Here is a 25,940-nt window from a genome sequence, read left to right as displayed (position 1 = left end):
CATTGTGAAGGTCCAAAACACTTAGAACAAGGAGTAACTACTACCAATTTCCAAAGAGAAAATATAGGATATGTTCATTTTGCAAAATATCATCAAGTAGAGCACTTCTAATATGCACCCTTTTCTATATATACGTTAAACTTAGATAAAAAGCTTTTTAAAAATGAAAAGAAATGAATGGTACTATCTTTTAGAAAAGATATGGTTTGGATCTGTGTCCCCATCCAAATCTTAGGTTGAATTGTAATCCCCAGTGTTGGAGGCAGGGCCTAGTTGGAGGTGACTGGAGCATGGGGGCGGATCCTTCATGAATGGTTTAGGAACACCCTCTTGGTGGTGTTCTCATGACAGAGTTCACACAAGATCTGGTGTTTAAAACTGTGTAGCACCTCCCCCATCTCTCTCCTCTTCCTTCTCCAGCCATGTAAGATGTGCCTGTTTTCCCTTCACCTTCTGCTATGATTGTAAGTTTCCTGAGTCCTGCCCAGAAACCAAGCAAATGCCAGCACCATGCTTCCTGTACAGCCTGTAGAACCGTGAGCCAATTAACCTATTTTCTTTATAAATTATCCAGTTTCAGGCATTTCTTTAAAGCAATGGGAAAAGAGACTAATACAAAAAGTAAACTGAGAAACTAGTTTAATTAAGAAGAAAAACATATCTTCCTCAATAGGAAAAATATCAAGCAGACATACAAAGCATAAACTTAAACTTGTTTTTGTATCTTCACAAAAGGGGACCTGAAAGAGTAAATGGTTGATCAACAGTCTAAGCACAAGTGGGCTTCTCCATTCAGGTATCATTATGTAATGACTTCACTATGCCTACACATTAGATAGTAGAGTCTGAAATTTACTTCTACGGGAAAAAAAAGCAGGAGAACAGACACAATGTCCCTTTCAAACTTCCTAGAGATAGATACAAGGGTCCTTCAGCTCATTTCAAAGCAGCCTTCCAAACTCTGGTACATCTGTACAACAATTTCATGAATGTGAAATTAACATAACAAAAGAACACAGCATACCTGTATCTTTCCTTGGAATAAGTGAATTATGATTCTCCAGGGGATGGCCAAGAAAGTCCCAAGAAGTATTCTCTTTTTTTTTAAGAACAATCTCTATTTTTCCCACACTCTCAACAACCCGCACTGAAAAGAAGATAAATTCCATTTGTATTCATCGATATTAAATACAAGATTTTATTTTAAAACCAGTATTTCTCAAATAGTACAAATGTCTTGATCCAATATGAATGGTACTGATTATTAGTGGGATAAATAAGATTCTGTTTACGTATTCAATCACAATCATAATTGTTTATGCTTTATATGCTTTAATTTACTTTATTAATAGATTCAGATTAACTTCTTTCAAACTAATTTATTAAGGGTCAAACTACTATGTGTTGCTGGTTTTCATACAAGCTCAAACATAGCCATGGCAACTAACTGACATAAAGTTTAAAAAAAAAAAAAAAAGGCTGAGATGTACAAATTAGTATCGAATGCCCCCACAAAAGCAAATTTAATTTGCTTTTTAACATTCCTTAGTCAGAATCTGAAGGATTCTTATGAGTAAATTCAGTAGACTAATACCGAGTCTAATAAACACAAGAAGAGCCTCATGAGAATGAGGTCCTAGTAAATACAGAGTAAATTGATAAAGTGCATGTGAATCTTTGATAAAAATATTTTAGATTACCTTTTTATTGAATAATTAAAATGTTTATAATATATGGGTATAATAATAAAATATATACTTTCATATGCTGATTTAAATTTTATGAATTGAACATGCTTTTAAAGATTTAAAGCATATTTAATTTTTCTTCAGAAACAATGTTCTGCTCTCCCCCACTGTGAACACAAAATCCAGTAACAATTTAACAACTTTTAAAGACAGATGGATCAAATGAATTCAATTTGATGAGCACTGACTTGAAGTTTAACCAAAATAAAAACATGGTCTTTGTCTTTAAAGAGCCTGATTTATATAATTTGCAGAGCCTATAATGATATAAGGAAAAGAGGAAACACTGGACCAGCATAAGGTACCAAAACAGTACTTGAAAACAAGAAAATACCATTCTATGATGAGTCTTCTATTATTAAATAGCTGTGTAAAACCTACGCTGCATGTTTATATGCAGCAATATTCATAATTTAGTATGCTCTTTATTGAACATTTAAATATATAGATGAAAGAAAAATTTTGCTAATACAGTATATTTCTTTTTTTTTTTTTTTTTTTTTTTTTTTGAGATGGAGTCTCACTCTCGCCCAGGCTGGAGTGCAGTGGCACAATCTCGGCTTACTGCAAGCTCTGCCTCCTGGGTTCACGCCATTCTCCTGCCTTGGCCTCCCAAGGAGCTGGGGCCACAGGCGCCCGCCACCACGCCCGGCTAAGTTTTTGTATTTTTAGTAGAGACAGGGTTTCACCATGTTAGCCAGGATGGTCTCGATCTCCTGACCTCACGATCCTTGGCCATATAGTATATTTCTACAAGCTGCATGTCAGGAGTAGGGCAGATATGAGGAAAGAAGAATAAAAAGGAGACAGAATGTGTGTGTGTGTGTGTTTTTTTTTTTAAGGAGGAAAAAAAAGAAAGGTTAAAGAGATAAAAAGAATAAGGGGGTCCAGCTAGGGCAACATGGTGAAACCCCATCTCTACAAAAAAAATTAGCCAGCTGTGGTGGTGTGTGTGCACTGTGATCTCAACTACTCAGGAGGCTGAGGTGGGAGGATCACTTGAGCCTGGGAGGCAGAGGTTGCAGTGAGCCAAGATCGCACTGCTGCTGTCCAACCTGGGTGACAAAGTGAGACCCTGTCTTGCACACAAAAAAGGAACAAGCGGGAAGAAAAAATAGGAAAAAACCTGAAACCAGAGGGAGGGGTATATTTAAAAATTAATGTATTTGTATCTGTACAACAAACCCCCATGACACACATTTACCTATGTAACAAACTTGCACATCCTGCACATGTACCCAGAACTTAAAAGTTTAAAAAAAAAGAGAGAACATCATATCTTTGTTTTGCAACATGAAAATACACATATGAAAAATGAAACACATGCTAATTTTTCAATTTTTCTTATCTCTCTCTCTCTCTCTCTCTGTAGGTATGTGTATATGTACATACATACGTAATTTTTGGTTTTTGGTAGCTTACCAGAAAAATCTTCCTGAACCTCATGGCTTAGCCCTAGGACAGACAAATTTATTTAGTTAAAATAGAACTTCAATTCATACAGTTTTTGAACACCATATGTCATTTAAATGGCTCTTTTATGAATTATTTCAAATCCCTCAAGACAAATAAAACATGTTCTGAGAGACCCGAACAAAGAAATTGTACACAATCAAAATGAAGATTCAAATTATTTAAATATATATATTTTCAACTGTTTCAATTTTCTCCCTTTTAACTAAAGAGCAAATACTCAATTGCCCATAAGTGGGTAACCCACACTAGTCCAAGCATGGATGGTTCCAGACTGGGAATCCTACAAACCAAGAGAGGAGCAGGCTAGGGAGAGGCAGCACCTAAAGCACGCAAGTCCCAGAGTGCGTGTGTGTGTGTGTGTGTGTGTGTACACAGGCCAGGTCTGGGTCTAGCTTACCTTTTCTTATTGTTCTCCAAAGTTGATTATCCATTCAATTATTGAAAAAAATCTTATTGAGCATCTACATGTGACAGGTATTTTCTAGGTATTATGGACACAACAGTTAATAAGACAGAAGAATTTCTGCCCCTATGGAACTTATACTCCAGAAGGGGGAGATGCAAGAAATATGCTTACAAATGTCTGCTATGCATTTCACTGTGTTCATATGGTTATCTGGAATTTACAATTTTGCATTATTTCAGTCCTTTCAATGCAATACTAGCACCTGAGAGTTTCATATTTTTAACTGTGGAATTTTTAGTTTTTTAAAATATGTGTGCTAGTGTAGGGTTCCCTGGTTTCTAACACTTTTTTCTCTGTCCTGATAAAAAAAAATACAAAGTTGGTCTTTAGTCATGAAGGGATGGACAGCTGGAAGATACAATACAAATTTGTAGTCCAGGCTGCTTTGCTGCAGCCACTGACTTCCTGTGGCAGAGCTGGTAAGGAACAGGCCAGTGGAACGGGCCATCTAGCGAAGGACAGTCAGTAGGACATGTGACCATTGAGTCTTGGAAGACTTCTTATAGGTGTCAAGTATGAGAGATTTTACAAAGCTGGGCCAACAAATATTTTATATTATTGATTTTGATTGCATCTAATTGCTTAAACTTGGAATTTAAGCATCTAATTGCTTAAACCGCCACTGCTAGTACTTTTATTAGTGTAAAGAAATTACAGGAAAAAAACTGATCAAAAATGACTAACCAAAATGGTAACAGCAGATAAAATATTAGAGTTGCCTAGACTGTAGACCAAATTATTGCCATATTTAAAGAAAACCAGAGCTCTTTCCGTTAATAATGATAAAGTACTCACCAATATGTATAAGATATAAACAATCCTTAATAATTGTTTCTGCTCTAAAGGAATCATCCTGATGATCAACTATTATTGAGTCTAAATTGATATCCTTAAACAGAAAGAAACAATAGAAAGATTAGAAAGTAAAAATTTCCCCCAAACTTCTACAACTATACTTCTAAGGTGATTTGTGGTAGTTCACATGGTGCTTCTTTATTGGACCTCCAAGCTAAACAAATGTGACTTCTGTTTTTCTCCCTTACAATCCAGTTCTTCTCCTTCAACAGACATATCAAAATTTTAATTACTACATATCCGTCTCTGTTTAATATCTACCTTATCCACTCATCTCTAAGCTCTAAGGTTAAGGGACTATCTTTAGAACACTATTTGGCACCTAGTAGGTGCTCAATAAATATTTTTTGAATAAGCAATATGGAATCCCCCCACCCCCTAGAAAATAACAATCAGAGCAGAAACCAACTTATTTTTGTTCATCTTTATCTTTTCTGTAATGTATGATCCTGGGCAAATTACATAACCTCTTGACCTTAGCTTATAAAAAAAAAATCAAATCACTAACATATTTTTAGGTGTCTCTAACTTCTACATAGCCTTGGTGTAAGCTATATATTATTTATATTATTCACTGAATACATTATTCCACAAGGAAACCTTTTCTTTTCCCTTAGCCATCCATCCTCTCTGTCCCATTCATATTACCAATGCAAGTGGACCTTCCTAGAGCCTGTGCTCTGGGTTTTGAACTGTGTGATGAAAAGACAGTATCAAGAGAGAGTGGAAAACAGGATAAGTAGTGCCTCTGGCCCTCTTGGCTCTTTCCAGGCAGAGGCTGGTCACTCCTGCAGAATGGCCAAATCATGCTGCAAGAGTCAGAAGAACCCACTGGTTCAGACATGGTTCTGCTACTATAGAAGTAGCATGAATTCTCAAAAATTCCTAGCTACCAGAACTTGTCTTTAAATCTACATATCCCTCAAAGTGTGGGAACCTCAACAGTTGCTGGAGGATGTGCTTGGAGATATTTTAAATTGTATGCATATTTATCTGATTTTCCAGTTGGACTGTAAGCCTTTTTGAAAGTCAGGTCTCTAAGTATCTGGTCTATCATTAGCTCCCTGATATCTAAGGCTGTGTTCTACATGAAACAGGTTATAAATACTTAATGAACTATCTCCCTAACTTTAGTTTCAATGGTGAATGAATTACCTCCCTAACTTCAGTTTCAAATGGGGATCCGAACACCATTAGTGGTTTAAACATACTAAGCCACAGCCACAGCAAAATACCTTCTCCAATCCCAGTTTATGTCTAGGAAATTTGTTCTTATGGTGAAGTTAACTGATATTCATTTTTTGTTATCCATACTTTACACACACACACACACACACACACACACACAGAAAAACACATAAAATACTTCCTACTCTGATTTTTAAGAGGCTATAGGAATGGCTGTTAAGAGCAGATGCTCTGGAACCAGACTGCCTGAGTTCCACATGCCAGATTTGCCACTCAGTGTCTAACTATGGGTGAATTACTTAATCTTTTCTTTGTTTCCTCTTCTGTACAAAAGGGATAACAATACTATCTACCTCAAAGAACTGTAATGAGAAGTAAATAATATAAAAAAGTGTTTAGAAAAAGACCTGGTACATAAAATTAACATTTATTATTTACTTCTTTTCTGATTTAAAAGACATATTTACCTTCTGTTTAGTATATATGGCAATGGTGACTAAAGAGTTTGTTTGGAACCAATCATAGCTGTAAAATATAAAGAAAAGGATGAATAATTATATTGACAATCATGTGCATTAACACATATTAATCATTAAATGTTTAAAATTTATAGTGAGACATATCTGTATTTCTCTAGGTTAAGCTTTTTTTCTAAATAAACAGTGGTCTTACCATGTTACATTCTTCATTATACAGCTGACAACTATTTCTAAATTTAAAATATCTATACTTCCATGTATTCCCACTTGAATAAAAACAAAATATCCTCAACAAGACACTTTTTATAAAGGTTACACATCTCTTTACTAAAATCTTCTTTTATCAGAGCAAAATCAAAACAACATATTTTGTTAAAGAGTATGAAAAAATGTACCTGTTTATTATCTTCATTTCTCCCTGTCACAGATATATTAGTACTGAAGAAATGAACTCATCAAGGTTGTTTAATGGGTCCATAGTAAAACTTAAAGTAAAACTAAGTCTTCTGTTTTGTTACAGCTATTGATCAAATTGATACTCTTTTTGCACTTATCACCTATATAGGCAAATCTATAGGGAGCATCCTTAGTCCCTAATTTAAAATTTTATATCAAATAATTTAACAAATATAGCAGGATGCTGACGTTAGAATAATACAGACTGGTGGTGTGGAGAAAAGGGATAAGAGAAAGAACTACAGAGAACACACCTGAAGGCATTTTAAGTGTCACTAACAAGATACATGTGTATTGCCTAAGTTACTATTAACTATTTAAGACAACTGTTGGGCAATACATTCTGAAAAATTCCCATTAAAAATTGATAAAAATGAACTAGACATATAAAAAAAAGAATATTTAAATACATTATGGCATGGTCATATGATGGAATGAAGAGAAAAAATGCTTCCGCAGAAAATTTAATGGCATAAAAAATGCTCATAGAATATACTGTCATACCAATATTATAAAAACAGAATAATATGGAAGTAGGTATTATATTAATATAACTGGAAAATATAAATAATAGTATATAACTAAGGATGGTGAGATTACAACTGATTTTATCACTTTCTTTTGTATTTGTATTTCTCTATATTTTCTAAGTTTTCTACCATTAATGTATTTTTTTATAATCAGAAAAATATTTTAAAATAGTTTTTTAAAGTACTGGTGTTTAAAATGGATCAAACTTCAGTTATATTTAAAATTCACATTTATGGAACAGCTCATTCTCTAACAACATCTCCAACAACATCTAATAAACAGCTCATTCTCCAACAACATTACAGTTCTCATGTCAAAGATGCATGACTAACAGTAAGCGATAAATCAAACCCAGAGCTACTTTATTTTTTAAATGTGTACATTTTTGTATACAATTGATTTAACTTCGAAAATTTTAAAGAAGAATGCATACCTTGGATAACTAGGACCTTCTTTGGCAAGTGTATCTGTCACTTGGCTCTTGGGAAGCATGCCTTTACAAAGAAAGATAGCTATAGTTCATCTACAAAGTATTTTCAATATTTTGTCTTTTTAGTTAACATCTTATTGAAATATCACATATATTCATAGAAGGATACAAATCACAAATGTACTACTCAATATATTTTCACTTGATCTTAGCCAGAAGGCCAAGATAAAGCAAAACATACCCTTGCAGTCAGCACTCTCTTCATGCTCCCTTTTCAGTCACCACCCCTGCCTCAAGAGTAACATGTATTCTGACTACTAATACCATGGTTAGTATTTGCCTGTGTTTGATCTTCATATAAGCAGAATGATACATTCTCTTTTAGTTCTGGCTTTTTGTCCAATATTCCAGACATTACAGTTCTTATGTGAAATAAGCATGATTGATAATAAGCAATAAATCAAATCTAGGCTTTCTGAAATTTTATCCATGCTACTGAATTCATCAGTAGCTTGGTCCTTATTGTAACTGAGTAGTAATACATTATATGAATAGTTCACAATTTATTCATTCTTCTGTTGATGAACATTCAGGTTGTTTCCAGTTTGGAGCTGTTATACACAGTGTTGATATAAATATTCTTTTACAGGTACATGCATATTCTTAAAGAACACATATCTACTCTTTTGGTTAGTATGAAGGGTGTTTGTATGTTTAGCTTTAGAAGATACTACTGAGCAGCTTTTCAAAGTGGTTGTACCAGCTGCTCCACAATCTCACCAATATGTGGTTTCTATCTTTTCCATTTTACTCACTCTTGTGGGTTTGTATCCTTGTGGGTATGCACAACTACAAAATGCATCTTGGGTGTATGATGCAGTTTAAAAGCCCACTAAAGCTATGGTTTTTAAATCATTTCAGAAAACTGAGATATGGAAGAACTCAAGATATTGCAAACATTAAGTATTTCCCTCCTACAACAGGAGTGCATTGTTTGTATACGGTAAGATTTAGTTTGGAAAAAAGTAGTACTGCTGCTACCTGACTTTTGAAAATCATTGCATCAATTATATTACTATTTCTCAAACTATACAGGAACAAAATTAATGGTTAGTATCTGCTGAATCTTGGGTGCACAAATTAGAAATCACAGTATTTTATATAAATTTAAAAGTTGCAAGATACCTTTGGGACAAGACAGTTTAGAGATTTTCAAGATTCTTTTTAGACACAAACCTTCAAGACAAGCTCAAGTGCAAGCAAGATGTAAAACAGTCATATTTTTCTGAACAGGCTGATGGTGAGCCCTGAGTCCAGGCCTTACTCATTCAGCTTCCATTTCTTCCCACATAACCCTGCAGAATACTATTTTCAGATAAACAAAGGAAGCCTCAGGTATGTGACAACAAGGTCAGAGTTCTCAACTAATAATTAGCAGTGGGCACTAAAAGAAGAGTGCTCTACTACAAAACCGCAGGTAAAACAAAAGAGGACTACAAGAATTAAATGTATTTTTTTCTAATATGGTAAAAGCAAAACAAAATAATCTTATTAAATGAAGCAGCACTGAAAGATTTCATTAAGAGATTAATGTTGTTTCTCTTTTGTAAGTCTCTTAGGTATATAAATAAAAATCAAAAGCATCAAAATCTAACAATTTCTGTAAGAAAATGTTATAAACAGAATTCATAAATTGTAAGTCAATACTGATCTTGTATGATCTAATTAGGACCAGAAAATCTATAATTAAGCTCAGCGACAGTACTGTGATTTTATGCAAGACACTGTTTCCTCTTCCTCAAATTGGAACTATTAATAGCAATGAAATGCTCCCTGCAATCTCATGGGTGAGCAAATGAGACAATAATCAAACATTCTAAAAAACTATTTAGTATCATTAAGATAAATCTTTTTTTTTTTTTTTTTTTTGAGACGGAGTCTCGCTCTGTCGCCCAAGCTGGAGTGCAGTGGCGTGATCCTGGCTCACTGAAAGCTCCGCCTCCTGGGTTCACATCATTCTCCTGCCTCAGCCTCCCGAGTAGCTGGGACTACAGGCGCCCGCCAACGCGCCCGGCTCATTTTTTGTATTTTTTTTTTTTTTAGTAGAGACGGGGTTTCACCATGGTCTTGATCTCCTGACCTTGTGATCCGCCAGCCTCGGCCTCCCAAAGTGCTGGGATTACAGGCGTGAGCCACCGCGCCCGGCGATAAATCTTATTAAAACAGAATAATAAGCCATGGAATGTCTCTTAATTTAAAACTAACTAAAAAAAACCCCTCAAACTTTATATAATATTATTTTGAGTAAGTTGAAAGAATAGTGGGGTGAATGTGTAGTGAAATAAAATAATTAAGTAATGCAAGGTGGACTGAATGCACGTTCTCCCTTCCATAAGTGTTGGTTGATTGAATGCTGTCAATCTGAAGGGATCGGGTCTCTAGTGGAACAGGAAAGTAGTCCAACCCATTCAGTATTTTAAGCAGCTATTGGAATAGTAACATAGAATGCAGGCAGATCACATTTGCAAATACAGAGACTTATCACACAGACTTAAATGAGCCAAAAGGGAAAAGCAGCTAATAAATATACAGATAGATAGATATGTTCCAGTCTTATAGGGTCCAGGTCACAAGAGGTAACAGAGCTAACCACATCACTTGTGGAGTGCTATATTCCATACTTAACGCCACCTTTTACTGATAAATTAGTCAAATGCAGTGCATCCAAAGAAGGCAACAGAAAAGTAAAGGTTCTGGAAGCCATATGTGGTGGAAAGGAAATGCCTAGTCTATCAGTAATCAATCATTAAGCAATGGTTGCTTTTGTAGTGTCACAGAAGAGTCAATCAACAGATGAAACCAAAGATCAGTCCCTCATTTAATGGAGTGTTATATTATCTGATGAACAGCTTCAGGTACTATATATTGCAGAAGTTAGTCCACAATATAGACTATTTCCTCCAGTTAACAAAGAAAAAGTTAACTCATCTGGCAATCTAGCTTGTTAGTTGAATTTCTGTAACTTTCTTTTGCAAACGAAGGAAAAAAATGTTTCTAAATGTACATCAATATAGTTCAGTTAGAGTTAGCATCATGCATTTTATGTCAGTAGTGACCATCATGCCAAACTTTTTTGTGGGGGACAGGAAGTGTCAGTCATTATTTGCAAGTCATCCAGAATGGCTGGATGCACCACTCAGTTCAGAAAATTGTAGAGTAATAAACTATTTGGCATGTGTATGCAAACATTGGAGGTGAGCTCACACCTAAGAAAATTGACTTGTTTTGTCTTGTTTCTGAGGATGAAATTCCTAATTGCTACAAGTATTCAAGCTGAGGGAGGATAACATGTATTCAGGGATGTCACGGAAGGCAGGACTATAAGAGTAATGGCTAGAAAAAAGAGCCTATAAAACTCTACAAAAGACTCTTAAGCTTGGGCCAGTAATGCTATCTTTCATACAAAAAAAAAAAATTTAGGCTGGGCACGGTGGTTCACGCCTGTAATCCCAGCACTCTGGGAGGCCGAGGCAGGTGGATCACGAGGTCAGGAGTTCGAGACCAGCCTGACCAACATGGTAAAACCCCATCTCTACTAAAAATACAAAAATTAGCTGGGTGTGTGGTGTGCACCTGTAATCCCAGCTACTCAGGACACTGAGGCAGGAGAATTGCTTGATCCCGGGAGGCTGAGGTTACAGTGAGCCGAGATGACGCCACTGCACTCCAGCCTGGGTGACAAAGCAAGACTCCATCTCAAAAAAAAAAAAAAAAAAAAAAAAAAAAAAAAAAAAAAAAAATCTAAATGCCCCAGACAATTCTGTGAACCAATACTGTTCATAAGCATGAGAATACAATTCATTTATTATGAATTTATAGACTTACCATTTAAGACTTTCTTTTCCTCCTCACGATAGTCTGTATAGCAATTTAGAAAAAAAAAGTCAAATAAGAATACTTTAATGTCAAAGAGAATGTCAGTCCACATTACTGATTTCAAGATAACAGTCCTTCTTTTTTGAAGGGCTTTCTTCTAAGGTCTGAGGAGAGAAACAGGTTAATATAGAAATGGCCTTTGTTTTAAACAAGTAAGTTTCATCTCTGAAGACTGCCAGACCATATTTCTCCAGATGTTTGGCTCCATTTCATTTGGATTTTTTCTAATTTTTTGGTCACTTTTTAAAATATCTTGGTTAATTTCTATACAGAGCATATGTAAATGCCAGGTTTCATCCAGGTTATCGTATTTTAAATTAGTACAAGTTAACCAGAATTTATTAGATTATACGTCATAAATTAAACACGCACATTAACAACTCAAAGAAAGATGTCTTCTTATCTTTCCCTTTTACTGAGTTCAATGCGTAAAATGATGGTTATTTCAAGTTTAAAATATGTTCAGATTTTTGCATGTATACCCAATGCAATTATTAGTGTTACAGACCCAGAAAAAAAATTAACAGGTATTTTCTTTCAGGATGGCAGCCAACTCACAAACCTATGTTATATTCTAATAACTGCAAGTGCTATACCATTATGGTCAAAAGAAACACCTCAGCAAACTGTCAAAATTTTTTAAAAAATGGGTTAAGCTAACAAAAAATATTCAAATAGTCAAATTGAAAGGCATCATTTCTTAAGCTGACATCACCTTGTTTTATACAAAAAGAAACTAACATATTTAATATCAAAGCTTTCAAATTTTTTGTGTTCCAATATTTAATCACCAGAAATTCCATAATTAACTCCACTTCACTCATCCATCCCAAAATAATAATCATTAAGGAAGCCAAATGACCATCCTTTTCCTTTTCCTCATTTTACCAAAATAATTTTACAGCTGAAAGGAATTTTAACAACATACAGCAAATTATCACCTGATCTACTAATAAAGGCTGAAAATCAGGGGTCAAAGGACTTGAATGAAATCCACCACTCCAGCAAAAAAGCCAAAATTAGATTTGTCTCCCCTGAAACACAGTCCTATTTTTCTTTGCAATCCAGGAGTTAATATTTCCTAAAAAGATAGCAGGCCTAAAAACCATTTAAACTATACTTCAAAATGAGTTTTGTTTATCAACTGCTAGATACAAATCTGGCCATTACAGTTTGCAAAGGATCACTGATGTCACTGCTTGGTCATGTACTTTCATCCAGTCAGTTTTATCTGTCTTTGTTGTTGCAGTTGTGATTATTTGTTTTATCTTAGAAATTCACAGAACATATATCTATTTTCAGTGTACAATAAGGTCAACAGTTTAATAAACCTCATTTGTCATGTAAAAGAAGTAGTTTTTATCTAAGAGGTTCACAGATTTTGAAAAATTGTCCCAGGTAATTTGTTTCTAAGAAGAAAATATTATCTCATATGATTACTTCTTGCCTGATATGAATAGATTTGGATTTGTCAGAACTTTCTGGATTCTGCTAAATTAGTAGGTTTTTTTTTCCCCCCGAGTCTTTTTTTAATACAAGAAGTACTAGCAGAAAGATAACTTCCACTTAAAGAATCTGGGTTACGTTTAAAAATTCTCTTAGTCTGTTTTTACAACTCTTTTCAAAAACTGAGTTATAGAAATGGAGGAGACTATTTTACAATCTTAAGCATATTTACATCTGAATCATTTTAGTCACAGGAGATACTTTCCTCTCTGAAAAGAAATCTGATGTTTTCTCTTGATAACTAATTCCATCATTTAGTTGGCTCCATGGCCAATCAAATTTGTATCTTCTCATAATGCTGGTTAAACTGCTTTACTCTGATAAGCATCTTTATTTCCGGAGAGGTCAGAGTCATTTAGAAGGCTGGTGTTGTGATCTAATAGCACTCAGCTCTTCCTTGGTAAGGATCTTTAACTATGACCCAAGTCTAGTTTACCTCTGCTGAGCAGAGGCACAGGAGGATACCCTGGAATGAAGAAAGATCTAGCAGGAAGATCTTTCTTTTACCAGTATGCTCATTCTTTAATAAACATCTATTGATCACCTTAATAGGGATATTGACATACCATTTGGATAAAAAGTTAGAAAAATAAGAAAATATATTCAGTCTGCTTATAATACATAAAGATAATTTGGAAAGACAAAACAACAACAAAAACATGTCCTTGGTGTGTGCATGGGAGAGAAAAACAGTAGATGGGAGGTAGAACTATGATAAGGGTGCTTCTTCTTGAATCATCTGAGTGCAATACTTATTCAAAAAATACAATAAATGGAATTAAAAATAAAGTCGATGGCTTTTTTTTTTTTTGTTTTTTGGAGACAGGGCCTCTCTCTGTCACCCAGGCTGGAATGCAGCAGTGCTATCTCGGCTCACGACAACCTCTGCCTCCTGGGCTCAAGCAATCCTCCTGCCTCAGCCTTCCAAGCAGCTGGGACCACAGACATGCACCACTAGGCCTGGCTTTTATTTTATTTTATTTCTATTTCTGTAGAGACAGGGTTTCGCTATGTAGTCCAGGCTGGTCTTGAACTCCTGAACCAAAGCGATTCACCTGCCTTGGCATCCCAAAGTGCTGGGATTACAGGCACGAGCCACCGTGCCCGGATGATATGCTCTTTTTAAGATTGCATGTGGCAAGTGCTGTAAAAGAGGTATACAGAAGGTGTTACTGAAGAAGCACAGAAGAAGAATGTTTCTACTGGAAGAAATTTGAAAGGACTCCATAGAAGAAGTAGTATTTTAGCTAAGTTTTGAAAATGTGTAGGCATTTGTCAGGAGTCCCTGAAGAAAAGCATTCCAGGGAAAAAAAAATGCTGAGCACTAATTGAATGTTTTACAATTATCTTGTAGCTATAATCCTCATCTCCCTTCCTTATTCCAAAAGGTTGGTATTATGTCACCATCAGATACAAGCTCAGTCTTGTTGCCAGGGATCTTATTCACAAAGTCCTAAATTTACTGTTCTATATTCCCTTACCTGCTTAGCCTTGCCGGAAGACTTCTTGGTTCTGTATAATGTGTTTAATCACCATTTTGATAACCATTTTTCCTCTAGAAATTCCTCCACATCTCTAAACAGAACTCTTCGTAACACAACTTAGGCCTGATTCTTTTTTTAAAATTAAATATTATTATTTTTTAATTTTTGTAGAGACAGAGTCTCACTATATTGTCCAAGCTAGTCTCAAACTCTTGGGCTCAAGCAATCCTCTTGCCTTGGCTTCCCAAAGTGCTGAGATTACAGGCATGAGCCACCGCACCTGGCCAGGCCTAATTCTTGTTTTTGATTCAGAAATCATACTTATTTCTCAAATCTTATAAAACTTAATAATTTCTGCAGCTTTAAACTATCTTTACCTTACTTTCTTCTATTCATCTTTGTAATCACCTTCTGAATCATCTTTCAATTTTGTGCATCTCTCTAACTTCTAGCTCACTAGCAGAATTAAAATGAAGATTTAATAGTTCAAACCCACATATTCTGAAAAATCCAAGGATTCAAAAGCTTTAAAAATACCAGAGTATTAATTTTTCCTAGGATCAGTTTTTCCTCCATTATTATTTAATCACAGCAAATGCTGTATTTTTAGGAGTTCATATTTCTCCCCAAGTTGGCTTCACATGTCATTTTTTAATCAATTCTCCAATTTCTCAGTTATTTTCCATTCCTGTTCTATCATCGGAGGTATTATGATTCCTTTCTTATTTGGAATCACCTGCACATGAATATACACATGATCAAAATTCCTCTATGAAAACAAAAGAACTGCTAACACAAACAAAACATCAGTCAGTCACACCACTACAGCAAAACACACTTTCTATTTAGGTCTATATCTGCACCCTAACCAGGGACTTCTTACCTCTACCTCCCATTCTTAATTACCTTTCCCTTAAATCTTTCTGGTAAGAATTACCCAGACAACAGACCCCATAGCAGAAGGAGCAAATTAAGGCAGCCAGGCTGAGATAGCAAACATGTCTGTCCAGTAAAGCCCACTTCAGAATGACTCCCAGCCTCCCTCTCTCCAACAGTAACTGTCTTACTTCTCCCCTATCAGTCTCTGAGCTTGTGCTTTGTCTACCTAAATTGTCCCCATTTTACCAATGAGGAAACTGAGGCTCCTAGAAGAAAGAACTTTGACTTTAAAAAAGCTGAACTTCCAACTGGCAGGCAGCCCATTCAATATTTGTCTTGTCCTTGCCCTTGCTCACAATGCTGTGACAGTAAAAGAAATCTCTGAAAGCAGTGTCTCAGCCCACTATGGGTCCTGGTGTCTATCTCCACCCTCAGCCCTACAGTTGCCAAAATTTGCCTAGGAGGAACCAAAGAGCTGTCCGACGTGTGCATACCAGCTTAACACGTATGTGCCACTAATACCATCATTTTTAATAATAAAAAACTAATGCATATAAGATGGTTTCTCTACTTCAACACTATTAACATTTTAGGCCAGAAAATCCTTTGTTGTGGTAATCTGTCCTGTGCAACATAGGATGTTTAGCAGCATCTCTGACTGCTATCAATTAGAATGCCAGTAGCATTTACTTTCGTTCTAAAAACCAAAATGTCTCCAGACATTGCCAAATGTCCCCTCGAAGAGCAAAATCAACCCCAGTGAAAAACAACTGGCATATACTAAAAGAAAATACATTACAAAAAAGCAGGTAACATTTAATGAGGCAACTCTCTGCCTTACAAAAAGTTTGTTTATCCACGGTTTAAGTGGGCTTTTTCAATTAAATAACTCTGTAGTCCTTAGTAAGATACAATACCTACAAGCCTCAGTATCTTCACTTTTAAACTGCTCTAAATCCCTCTTACATAAATATTCTATTAATGTATGGTTCTAAGTGCGTTATAGTTATTAACTGCCAGACAGAGAGGGCATGAAACCTAAAAACACAAAATATTAGAAACTACAACAAAGCAATGAGAAATTATGAAGAAACATTCCTGAGACTGCACTATACCACTGAAAAATATGACCACTTAAAAAATATGGCATATTGATTTTTTAAAGTACACTTATGGTCTAGAACAGTACTGTCCAAAAAAATTATAATGCAAGCCACAAGTACAATTTTAAATTTTCTAATAACCAGATTAACAAAGTAAAAAAAAAAAAAAAAAAAAGGTTAAATATTTTTATTTAACTCAATATATCCAGATTATCATTTTAACATGTAAGCAAGTAAAAATTATGAGATATTTTACATTCTTTTTTTCATATTGTCTTGAAATATAGTGTATCCTTTATCTATAGCATATCTGAATTTGCACTAGGCATATTTCTAATGCTCAATAGCCACATGTGACAAATAGCTACAATAGCAGCCAAAGAATAAGGGCAAAGAGTGAGCACTCATTTTTCATCTTTACCAGAGAATGAAGTGTTCCACATATATAAATTATCAATAATTGGAGTTGACCTTTTCAAGCAAAATTTCTCCTTTCGTTCATTATTAATACATCTTTTTAAATAATAATACAAACCATAATACTTTTTATTTTATTTTTTAAATTTAGACAGAGTCTCGCTCTGTCACCCAAGCTGGAGTGCAGTGGCGCCATCTCGGCTCACTGCAACCTTCACCACCCGGGTAAAGCGATTCTCGTGCCTCAGCCTCTTGAGTAGCTGGGATTATAGGCTCCTGCCACCACGCCCAGCTAATTTTTTTGTATTTTTAGTACAGACGGGGTTTCACCATGTTGGCCAGGCTAGTCTCGAACTCCTGACCTCAGGTGATCCACCGGCCTCAGCTTCCCGAAGTGCTGGAATTACAGGCGTGAGCCACCTTGCCCAGCCTATCATAATACTTTTTAAACAAAGGATTATGATAAACACAACTCATTATTTGCTTAATAATAACACAACTGTATTATGTTTTATATTCTGAGTCTGTTAGCTTTTCTGATTTCTTCCTAGATACCCAGGCGTTTTACCACTGCCAGACTAGAAACCATCAGATGAACTGAAAACTAACTTCCCAGAGCTGTCCAACTGTGCGGCACCCAAAAAAAGTCAGGATTCCCTGACTTTGGGGGGGATGGCAGGTCACCCCATTTAAACGACTGTTTCAAGCTTTGGGTTTAAGAATCCATGTGTAAAATTCCTCTTCAACATATCCACCATTTCCCCCAACAACCCCCATGTTAGGAACAGTCTCTTTTCAGCCTTGATTCCCACTTCATCCTTTGTTTTCATCCATATTCTGTTCCCATTTAATCTAGGAGTTCTAATTGTAGGGTGAACACATGCCCTGATTTGCCAGAGTCGTAAGTTTACCCACTATTGTTCCAGCATAATTACTAAAATTGTCTTAGTTTGGACAATTACACAGTTACCCCATCTAATGGTCTCTATCATTAAGTCTTAAGACAGCAGAGACTGATGACCAATCCTTGCCTACAGATGAAGGGTATATAAGATACTATTAAAATAATACTTCACCTTAATTACTATAAATATTTCTTAATGACTGTAATATTTCCATACTGCCAATCAAAGTCTGTGTCAATAAAGCCTTGAAACACAAAACTTGCTAATGAAGTAGTGAAAGACTCTGGCTGAAATTTATTCCTAATTTTAGTAAAAAGGTAAGGAGTTACTCAAAAGAAACAACTATCATTCCTTCAAAGAAAAGGGTTATTAAAGTATTCCTGCTACTACAATTCCATGTCTAAGATTTTCAAAAGGTGATCTTCTAGAGAGGCTTATTAAGTAAAGAGATGACCTCAAACATCACCCAGATTATAGAGTCCCATCTCAGAGCTAGGGGGAAGAAATTGGTTATACTTTAGAAGAAGTTTAAAGAAAGAATAGGGGTTATCTATAGTGAGGGGGCAGAGTCGGAAGGTTCATGGCAAATGGGAGAAAAGGCTGGGAGGGAAAATTTCACTAACTTTTTATATTTTTTAATTTTTGAATCATGTTACTATATTATTCAAAAAATTAAATTCTAAAAAACTAATCTAAAAATCAGGCCTAAGTGTTGTAGTCCTCACACTGAACTTTCTCTAACAAACAGTTGAACTTTTAAGGGAAACTCACTATATGATTCTAGAGAGGAAATGAAGGAAAACCTTTGGAGTGGCTAGACGAGGAGGACAATGAAAATGACAAAACCATAGTGATTTGCACGAACGTAGTTGTTTAAATCCAAATTAAAGAAAAACACATGTGTACCACACTTCTATGCTGGTTTAGCACCAGCATCACTTACCTTTCAGAACAGCAGGTTTAATCGCCATTCTGCCAACGAGGCATTCTTTCAGCATGGATTCATAATTGACCCAACGATGAACCTGGTATGGAAAATAAATGATGGAAAAGAAACATGACTAACTCCACAGGATGCTCTCATTTTAGTATGGGCAAAACTAAACTTTCTGAAATCACTCTCAACACACACCTGAAAACTAAGAAGCATATTCAATTAGTCAACCAGGGAGTGATAGGCTGCACAGATAGGGATTGTTTAGAACAGTATTCTCAAAGTGTTGGGACCTTCGGAAGTTCCTGACACTCTTTCAGGTCTCCATGAGGTCTCCATTTGTTTCATGATAATACTAATAAAAAGTTACTCACTTTTTTTCAGCATCAGAGCAATAAAAGCAATGGTGGGTAAAACTGCTAGTATCTTGTATTAATCAAGGTAGTGGGTCCAAACTGTACTAGTAATTATTATCTTCTTCACCATCATGAACAGTGGAGGGAGCATGAGGAAGATATTTAAGAATACTTAAGAATATCCTTCATGAAGTAGAAAAATTATTAATTAAATTTTGACCCTTGGGTACATATTTTTATTACATTTTGTGTGACAAAGTGGGAAATTCTCAAAAAGATTAGTGTTATAAAGTATGATGGTTTCCCTGTGAAGAAACACTTAGATGACTGTTTGATTTGCAAACGGAACTGGACTTTTTTCATGAAAGGCCATTTGGCACATGTTTACCTATAATAAACCTGCACATCCTGCACATATACCTCAGAACTTAAAATAAATTTAAAAAAGAAGAAGACATACATGCAGTCAACCAGCAGTGAAAAAAGCTCAATATTACCGATCATTAGAGAAATGCAAATCAAAACCATGAGATACCATTCCATGCCAGTTAGAATTGCTATTAATAAAAAGTCAAAAAATAACAGATGCTGCAAGGTTGCAGAGAAAAGGGGACGTTTATACACTGTTGGTGAGACTGTAAATTATTTCAACCATCGTGGAAAGCGATACGGTGATTCCTCAAAGAGCTAAAAACAGAATTACCATTTGACCCAGCAATCCCATTACTGGGTATATATCCAGAGGAACATGAAGCATTCTACCATAAAGACACAAGCACACGACTGTTCACTACAGCACTATTCACAATAGCAAAGACATGGAATCAACCTAAATGCCCATAAATGATGGACTGAATAAAGAAAACGTGGTAAATATACACCAAGTAATACTATGCAACTATAAAAAAGAACAAGATTATATCTTTGGCAGGAACGTGGATGGAGCTGGAGGCCATTACCCTTAGTAAACTAACAGGGAAATAGAAAACCAAATACTACATGTTCTCACTTATAAGTGGGAGCTGAATGATGAGAACTCCTGAACACAAAGAAATGAACAACAGACACTACTTAAGAATGGAGATTGGGAGGAGGGAGAGAAGCAGAAAAAATAACTATCAGGTACCAGGCTTAGTACCTGGATGATGAAATAATCTGTACAATAAATCCCCATGACACGAGTTTACGTATATAACAAACCTGCACACGTACCCCTGAACGGAAAATAAAAGTTAAAAAAAAAAAAAAAAGAAGGGCCATTTATAAGAACTACTAGTAAACAAACTGATTATTCAGACTCAGATATTTAATAGGTATTTTCTTGAAAATAAACAAAGTGATTCTACTGCTTCCAGGAAAACAACTGATAGTATTTGTTGTCAGATGCCACCGGCGGAAATTATATTTAAACAACCTTTCTGCAAGGCACCTTCTCAATATGCCTTAAAAGTCTTAAAATAGGCCAGGAATAATTTTAAGGTGGGGTGGCTCACTCCTGTAATCCCAGCATTTTCGGATGCTGAGGTGAGAGGATTGCTTGAGCCCAGGAGTTAGAGGTTGCAGTAAGCTGATCATGCCACCCCATTCCAGCCTGGGCAAAAGAGCAAGACCCTGTCTAAAAAAAAAGGACTTAAAAATCTGCAGCTATTTTGTTGGTGGGGTAGGACACTTTGGCTTTGATCCTGGGTGTGTGCAGTAGTGTAGTCTCTATATGATTTCTTCAGGTGTAAACAGCACCAAGGATGACTGTGACTTCCTTAGTGTCTGAGGGTACAATTATTGGTGGAGGCTGAGATGAAGTTTTGCTGGTTACTAGGACCCCAGGTAGGTTAGTCTTTGGGCCCCAGTGGTGGGAGCAGAATTCACTCAGATATTTAGGAATTTACCTGAGAAAATATTTGCATGTATATAAAGATGTAGGTACCAGGATACTCATCACAGCACTACTTAAATTAGCAAAATATTGGAAACAATCTAAATGCCCAGTTGTAAAAGACCGGCAAAGGAAAATCAATATATAAAGCTATTCAATACAATACTATATAATCATTAAAATAATCAGCCAAAAAATACTGATATTGGAATCTTTATGGCATATGCCAGAGTAAATAAGCAAAAAGTACGTAAAGTATAGAAAGAAGACAGTTGACTACAGGTATTTCGTACTTGCCTCCACTAAGAACCAAGATAATGAATTGGTAATCATATTCTGAATACATCATCCAAGAGAGAACACTGAAATTCAACAGTAAAGTGACAGGAGTTACGTAAAGCAAGAAATGAAAAGGAAGTGAGGCAGCCTACAGGGCTGGGATCAGCTGGGAGCTGAAAGAGACTCAGGTTGGAGAACTTTAGCAGTCCACATTCCCACCATGGACTCCTGCAATCTTAGCCACAGAAGAACCCTTTGACCCTTGCAGGCCCTGACACCAAAAGAGAGAGCTGCTAGGAAATTGTGTGATGGCACTGCTCCAGGGAGGAAGCTTGCACTGGGTCTCACAAGCTCCCTGAGACCTAAGCAGCTACAGTAAACGGTCATTTCAGAGCCCTAGCCCCAACAAACTGCACACCGTACTAGAACCCAGCAGCACCCAGACTGAAGTGCAAAAGAAGCATGGCTGCTGCCCCAGGAGTTTGGGTTCAAGGAACTGTCAGCTACTGCAGGCAGAGCTAAAAACAGAATTACCATTTGACCCAGCAATCCCATTACTGGATATATATCCAGAGGAATATAAAGCATGGGCTGAGGCAAGAGCAAGTCACCAGGGCTGAAGAACAGGTGATACATTCACTCCCCATCCACTGGCCTAGGCTGCCTACCACTAAAGGCATCACCACTCTGCCCAGGGGCAGGGTATCACCACAACTGCTGTCTCCCTCCACCTGAGCATTCCACTGGTAGCCTGGGAATTGCTCCTGCCTACCATGCCTACCATGGCTGGCCTCACCCGTCTCTGCCTATGTCACAGCACAGTTTGAGGGCCAGGAGGTTGCCCAGCCCAGTCCAACACACTGGCACCTGAACACTCCTCCCAGGGGCCTGAGGTTGGACATACCAACCTGGCTGCTACCGTCACAGCTAGTACCTCCTTGCACATGCCATCTCAAGGGTTAGAGACTGGCCTGCACAGCCCATAACAGCCTCCACCAACATAGGCGTGTACCACCTGGGACCCAGAGGTCATCCTGCCACTGCCACTGTCATCACCCATGCCACACCACCTGCCCAGGGGCCCAAGAACTCACCCACTGTTGCCACTACTGGGATCCAACTAGGCCACAAAGAGGCCCAAGAATCAGCTTGCCTTGATGCAGTAACCCTGGTGCCAGCATATGCCATCCTGGGGCCCAAGGACAGACACGCTTAGCCCACTGCTCCCACCACTGGGGCCCAAAGACTAACCTACCTGGGGTGTCCTAGTAACCAGCAAAACTTCATCATCGCCTCCACCAATAATTGTACCCTAAGACACTAAGGAAGTCACAGTCATCATTGATGCTGTTTACACCTGAAGAAATCATATAGAGACTACACTACTGCACACACCAAGATCAAAGCCAAACATCACAGATATATTTACAGGAAAAATTTCTCCCATATGAAATTAAAAAAAACTGAAAAAGGGCCAGGTGCGGTGGCTCAGCACTTTGGGAGGCCGAGGCGGAGGATCACCTGAGGTCAAGAGTTCGAGAAGAGCCTGGCCAACATGGTGAAACCCCTTCTCTACTAAAAATACAAAAAATTAGTCAGGCGTGGAGGCATGTGCCTGTAGTCCCACCTACTTGGGTGGCTGAGGCAGGAGAATCGCTTGAACCCGGGAGACAGAGGTTGCAGCGAGATGAGACTGCACCACCGCACTCCAGCCTGGGCAACAAGGTGAGATTCTGTCTCAAAACAAAACAAAACAAATGATATACAAAACACATTCAAAAGCAAATTATTATTTGATCTAAAGAGAGAGATAAACTCCAACACAATAATAGTGGGGGAGTCCAAAATCCCATTCTCAGCATTAGACAAAATCCCATTCTCAGCATTAGACAAAATCCCATTCTCAGCATTAGATGGATCTAGAGAGAAAAATCAACAAACATTGGATTTAAACTGGACTTCAGACCAATGGACCTAGCAGACATTTATAAAACATTTATCCAGCGATTGCAGAATACACATTTTTTTTTTCCATCAGCACATGTAACATTGTCCATGACAGATATATGTTAGGCTACAAAACAAATCTCAACATATTTTTAAGCACTGAAATCCTCTTGAGTATATTTTCAGACCCCAGTAAAATAAATAAATACTAACAGGAACTTTCAAAACCATACAAATACATGGAAATTAAACAACATGCTCCTGAATCACCATTCAGTCAAAGAAGGAATTAAGATGGAAATAAAAAAAATTTCTTGAAACAAATGAAAATGGAAATGCAGCATACCAAAACCTGGGGAAATACAGCAAAAGCAGTATCTAAGGGGAAGTAGCAATAAATGCCTACTCCAAAAAAGCTGACAGATTTCAAATAAACAATCTAACAATGTACCTCAAGGAACTAGAAAAGCAAGAAGAAACCAAAGGCAAAATTAGCAGAAGAAAAGAAATAGTAACTGTCAGAGCAGAACTATATGAAATAGATTTTTTTAAAAAGATACAAAGGATCAATAAGACAAAAAGTTGATTTTTGAAAAGATAAAACAAAATTGGTAAGCCACTAGCTAGAATAACCAAAAAAAGAGAAGACCTAAGTAAACAAAATCAGAAATGAAAAGGAGACAACACAACTGATACCAAAGAAATACAAAGGATCATCAGAGACTATTATGAGCAACTATACATTAACAAACTGGAAAACCTAGAGAAAATGGATAAACTCCTGGAAACATACAACCTATCAAGATTGAATCAGGAAGAAATAGAAAACATGAACAGATCAATAACCAGTAGCAAGATTGAATTAGTAATAAAAAATCTCCCAAAAACAACAACAACAAAGGACTAGATGGATTCACTGTAAAATTTTACCCAATGTAGAAAGAAGAGTAAATCCCAACCCTCCTCAAATTATTCCAAAAAATTGAATAGAAGGGAATTCACCCTAATTTATTCTACAAGGCCAGCATTACTCTGATACCAAAACCAAGTAAGTGTACAAAAACAACAAAAAAAAAAAAAAAAAAAAAAAAAAAAAAAACCCACAAAAACTACAGTATCACTGATAAACATAAATGGAAAAATGTCAAGAAAACACTAGCCAAATGAATTCAACAGCACATCAAAAATATAATACAACATGATGAAGTGGAATTTATCCCAAGGAGGCAGGGATGATTTAACATACACAAACTAGTAAATGTGATACATCACATCAAAAGAATGAAAAACAAAAACTGTATGATCATCTCAATAACACAAAAAAAATTTGATAAAGTTCAACATTCCTACATGATAAAAACTCTCAACGAACTAGACATAGAAGGAATATACCTCAAAATAATAAAAAGGCCATATATGACAAACCCACAGCTAACAACATATTGCACTGGGAAAAGTGAAAAGCCTTTTCACTAAGAACTGGAACAAGACAGGATGCCCACTTTCACTACCCCTATTTAACACAGCACTGGAAGTTCTAGCCAGAGCAATGCAAGAGAAAGAAATAAAAAGCATCCAAATTGAAAAAGAGAAAGTCAAACTGTCCCTTTTAACAAATATTATTTTGTATTTAGAAAAACCAAAAGACTCCACCAAATAGAGCTGATAAACAAATTCAGTAAAGTTGTAAGACACAAAATCAACATACAAAACTCAGCAGTGTTTCTATATGCCAATAATAAAATAGCTGAAAAAGAAATCAAGAAGACAATCCCATTAGCCATAGCTACAAAAAAAGAAAGAAAGAAAGCTATAGAGAAATTTAACCAAAGAGATGAAAGATCTCTACAAGTAAAACTACAGAACACTGGTGAAAGAAAGTAAAGAGGACACAAACAAATGGAAAGATACACTATGCTCATGGATCAGAAGACTCAGTAACAATCAGAAGGAACATACAGCCCAAAGCAATATAAAGAATCAATACAATCGTTATCAAAATACCACTGTCATTTTTCACAGAAATAGAAAAAACAATCCTAAAATTCATATGGAACCAAAAACCCACTAGAATAGCCAAAGCAATCCTGAGCAAAGAGAATAAAGATAGAGACATCATATTACCTGATTTCAAAATATATTCCAAGGCTATGGTAACCAAAACAGCATAGTATTGGTATGAAAGTAGACACATAAACCAACAGAACGGAACAGAGAACCCAGAAATAAATCCACATATTTATAGCCAACTGATTTTCAACAATGATGTAGAGAATATACACTGAGGAAAGGACACCCTCTTCAATAAATGGTGCTGGGAAAATTGGATATCCATATGCAGAAGAATGAAGATGAACTCCAATCTCTCACCATATTAAAAAATCAACTCGAAACGGATTAAAGACTTAAATATAAGACCTGAAACTATAAAATCACTAGAAGAAAACACTGAAAAAACACTTCATGACATTGGTCTGAGCAAAGATTTTATGGTTAAGACCTCAAAAGCACAGACAACTAACACAAAAATAGACAAATATAACTATATTAAATTTAAAAGTTTCTACACAGCAAAGGAAACAATCAAGAGAGTGAAGAGACAACATGTTGAATGGGAGAAAATATCTGCAATCTATTTATCTAATAAGGACTGATATCCAGAATATATAAGGAACTCAACCATAAAAAAAAG

The 25,940-nt window shown here is 36.2% G+C and overlaps 1 protein-coding gene across 3 annotated transcripts in view; it reads right to left on the bottom strand.

Moving 5' to 3' along the window:
• Positions 1 to 25,940, bottom strand: part of LOC126952951 (cytochrome b5 reductase 4) — a 104,359-nt gene that overhangs the window by 33,385 nt on the left and 45,034 nt on the right. For all 3 annotated transcript variants that reach the window (XM_050788149.1, XM_050788151.1, XM_050788150.1), the window contains exons 4-10: positions 18,803 to 18,884; positions 11,515 to 11,547; positions 7,633 to 7,693; positions 6,201 to 6,258; positions 4,486 to 4,579; positions 3,171 to 3,203; positions 1,025 to 1,147 (exon numbers count right to left, since the gene is read on the bottom strand). In XM_050788149.1, coding sequence (XP_050644106.1) covers positions 1,025 to 1,147; positions 3,171 to 3,203; positions 4,486 to 4,579; positions 6,201 to 6,258; positions 7,633 to 7,693; positions 11,515 to 11,547; positions 18,803 to 18,884 — 484 coding nt within the window. The remainder of the gene's footprint in view (positions 1 to 1,024; positions 1,148 to 3,170; positions 3,204 to 4,485; positions 4,580 to 6,200; positions 6,259 to 7,632; positions 7,694 to 11,514; positions 11,548 to 18,802; positions 18,885 to 25,940) is intronic.

Source organism: Macaca thibetana, chromosome 4 (genome assembly GCF_024542745.1).
Source record: "Macaca thibetana thibetana isolate TM-01 chromosome 4, ASM2454274v1, whole genome shotgun sequence".
Taxonomy (NCBI): Eukaryota; Metazoa; Chordata; class Mammalia; order Primates; family Cercopithecidae; genus Macaca; species Macaca thibetana.
This window is presented reverse-complemented; position numbering and strand designations above follow the sequence as displayed.